This window comes from Podarcis melisellensis (genome assembly GCF_964234715.1).
Source record: "Podarcis melisellensis genome assembly, chromosome: 1".
In the NCBI taxonomy this organism is placed as follows: Eukaryota; Metazoa; Chordata; class Lepidosauria; order Squamata; family Lacertidae; genus Podarcis; species Podarcis melisellensis.
Genome location: NC_138528.1, coordinates 108,388,718 through 108,392,186, shown reverse-complemented (window position 1 = coordinate 108,392,186; position 3,469 = coordinate 108,388,718). Strand labels below are relative to the sequence as shown.

General features: G+C 46.0%; 1 protein-coding gene across 1 annotated transcript; it reads left to right on the top strand.

The window, feature by feature from the left end:
- The first annotated feature begins 904 nt into the window (after nucleotides 1–904).
- On the top strand, nucleotides 905–3,117 carry LOC309378436 (uncharacterized protein). Its single transcript, XM_081926562.1, has 2 exons — nucleotides 905–917; nucleotides 1,042–3,117. Exon 2 carries the CDS (start codon nucleotides 1,042–1,044, stop codon nucleotides 2,314–2,316), a length of 1,275 nt encoding a protein of 424 aa, XP_081782688.1. The 5' UTR covers nucleotides 905–917; the 3' UTR covers nucleotides 2,317–3,117.
- Nucleotides 3,118–3,469: the final 352 nt, after the last annotated feature.

The window sequence follows — 3,469 nt, the reverse complement described above, 5'->3', positions numbered from 1 at the left end:
ATTTGCTTGCAATGTAGCTTCCTTATTAAAATGAATGTGCCCTTTAATAAGACATTACAGTTTATTCCTCCTGTTGTTCTTTCAAATTTGCCTACATGAGCTACTGAGACATGGATTTATGAACGAGCCACGGGGACTGTCAAGACGTGTTTAAAATTTATACGTACAGACTTGCATGATGATGTTTCGAAATTGCAAAAATGTGGGCAATAATTAGACAAGTGTCAGTCTAGGTAACAGAAGCACACTCTTGGATTTCTTCTCCAGAGTGATGTTAAATTTATCTGCTTATCGCATTTGCACCCCACCATCCCGCATAAAACTCAAGGATGGGCCATCATGGGAAATAACCATTTCACAGCCAACAATCCCACAAGATAGGGTAGAATGAGCTGGTTGTACAGGGCCACCACATGAGCATCATAGAAGGGGATACATTTATTGTTATTATTTATGTTGTGTGGGAAAATGATTGCTTGTACATAAGAGCATGAGCAGCGTTCTTATATTTGCAGAGTGATTTTACAGCACGAGATACTGCTAAGAGCATGATGAGCACGTGAACACCTCATGCTAGACTAATGATTGGCTCAAGCAGCATAACACTCTCTTTGTCTGAGGGCAAAAGAGAGGTCACATTCCTTTGATTTGGTACCTTGGAGTACCAGGCAGAGCAAGCGCAGTGCTGGAGGAGAGAGGATGATTCAGTTTTTACTGCACACAATAAACATTGCGGCTGAAGCCAAAGCTTAACTTCAAGTTATCTTGGTGTGAGACTGATTTCTTACTGATCTTCTTACTGATGTCGAGCTGGATTCTCGACATTTGGTGCCCCGTGTGACTGCCTTCGGACTCCACGTTGTTTCTCATCGTTCAGCGCTCACCACACGTCTTTCATCCGCTATGGATCCCGGTGAGTGCTCCCTTGGTACACCGTGTGTTTGATTCTGGACTTCGCGACGTTACGGACTTATCAGCGCTCACTTCGCCCGGCAAGGGTTTCAGACGCGTCCTTCATCCTTTTTTAGGATCCCCGGTGAGATGCCCCCCCCCCTTTCTTTTGCCATTATGGGGCAGTCTCTCTCTCCACCACAGAAAAAGTTTTTTGAAGACCTTAAATTTCTCTTGGCCAGCAACAGCCTCATTGTCTCAGATGCTGATGTCGTGTCTCTTATAGAAGCATTGGATATTCACTGTCCCTGGTTTCCTCAGAATGGGAATTATCATTTAAAAGACTGGGAAAATATGGGACAATTTTTCCAAAACCATCCTCAGATTGATGTCAAAGTTTTGCATGCCTGCGGTAAGGTTTATAAGGCTATCTCGAGCCTAACTCCTACAAATCTCCTCCTGGCCGCTGCTTCAGCTCCTTTGCCCCCCCTCCCAATCCTCATGCTGCCTTCAGTAGCACCGTCTTATCAGCCTCCTAAACAGGCAGACATTTTTTCTCCTTCGGCTCCTGTCGTCCCTCCTCTGCATTCTTCGCATTCAGCACCCCCCGCTCTTCCACCTCCTCCGCCCAAGGCATCTGGCACCGCTTCCACCCCACTTCAAGAGGCCCTTTGCGCTGCTGCTCCGTTGCTAGCTTTTGATTCTACAACTCCTAATCTTTTTCTTGTGATTGCTCCTGCCCCCCCGGGGGGAGGCCCAGCCCGGCACGAACAGTTTGATTTGAGATTCATAAAGGAACTGTATTCTTCTGTCAAGGACAATGGCCCTGCACCCCCAGCCCCCATCATGCTGAACCAAACTGATGTTCTTGATGGGCTGACGGGAGGAGGCGATTTTCTTACTATTGCCCAACAGTTGGCCCTTGATCCTATGTATTGGGCAGCCACCACCGCTGCTGCCCAAGAAGCTTTGTCCTCTGTTCCTGATGACAAGAATGAGCGCGGTGGCAGCATCAGACAGGGCCCTACAGAGCCTTATGGACAATTTGTCAATCGCTTGAATAACACTCTTAAGCGGCAAGTTCAAGACGTAGCAGCCCAAGAAGTGATCGTACACCAGCTTGCGTTTGATAATGCAAATGAGGACTGTAAGCAAGCGCTGCGCCCTTTGATGACAACGCCAAATATAGCCATTGCAGATGTGCTTAAAGCCTGCCAGTCAGTGGGGACTGAGACGTATAAAGCTCGCCTGCTAGCCACGGCTCTGTCCTCCACCGTGTCCCAGAATCCTGCAAAGGATAAAACCTGCTTTGGATGTGGCAAAGTGGACCATTTTCGTGCGCAGTGCAGATCTACCGCACAGCAATGTCGCTCCAGCACAAAGTGCCCCATCTTTGATACAGGCCAGGACTTGTCAATTTTCTGAAGCACATCTTAGTTCACATATTGGTCACCCTGGTTATTTGGCAACAGGAATTTTACGCCTGCTGAACTTCATTTCTGGAAGGAAGAAATATTGCAGCGTCCTTTAGTGTCATACAGGTTGCTTCCAGATCCACAGTGGAAGGGTCCAACTTCTTTGATTTCTTGCGTTCGACTTTGGCGCTCTTCTGTTGCCTCGTCTTCGCCCTAGGAGACACCAGCGCCTTGAAACTGTATTTTACGCTGTCTGCCAGTGATGACCTCCCACCTAATCTCAACCTGCACTGCAATTGGAGACATCGCCATATTGATGTGCCCTGGATAAAGTCACCTTCCACAGCTGTTCCAGTGTTTCCTGGCACGTTGAAAGACCATCTTCATCTCCACCGCATTGGCCCCCCTTTTTCTCTGGGAAGCCACTTCAACCATCAAATATCATTACAGTTTTGTTGCTTCTTGTTTGGGAAGTGAGCCTGGCTTTGAAGGATGCCCTCGCCGGACCGGCATCGCTTGGATTTTACCTCCCAGATATTTTTGTTTCTCCTCCCTCAGGAGTCCTGCCCTATGATGTGTTCCCCTGAGCATGTACAGAGGGCTGTCTTGAAACTATTGTGGACTCTTGGCAAGGGAGGGAGTAAGGGGATTTCAGTGTGTTCCAGTTGTTTCATTCTTGTGCTTTGGCATGGTTCCAGGACAGAAAGCAAGTTGCAACATGGTTTTTTTTTTAACAAGGCCTGCGAAGACAATGGCCTCTGTTCTCGACCTTGTTGCAATCTTTTTAGTTACAGCAAGCGGAATATGCTTGGCTAGTGCCTTTTAGCTGCTGAGAAAAATGATTTTAAAAAGCTTCTCGAAGCTTTGAGCCTTTTTTGGTGGCGGTATTCTAGCATTCCAGTAAATGCTTCATATAAGATTAGCAATATTATAAAGGACAATCGTATATGTTTATCGCCTGTGTTTTTATCGCTTGTTGAAATAGTGTTTTATTGTTTTCGTTTCAATCATAATAGCGATAACTTTTTAGGTCATTATCCATATTGTAATTGGACATATGAGTATGTTAATGGATCTTCTTGTTTTCTTAATGTTACCACTATGAGTGGTAGGCCAAAAGTTTCAGTTAATAATGTCATAACTTACATGACTTATGACCAACA

Bases quoted from the DNA above. Each gene is read 5' to 3' on its own strand.
- LOC309378436 (XM_081926562.1), top strand. From the start codon at position 1,042: ATGCCCCCCCCCCTTTCTTTTGCCATTATGGGGCAGTCTCTCTCTCCA.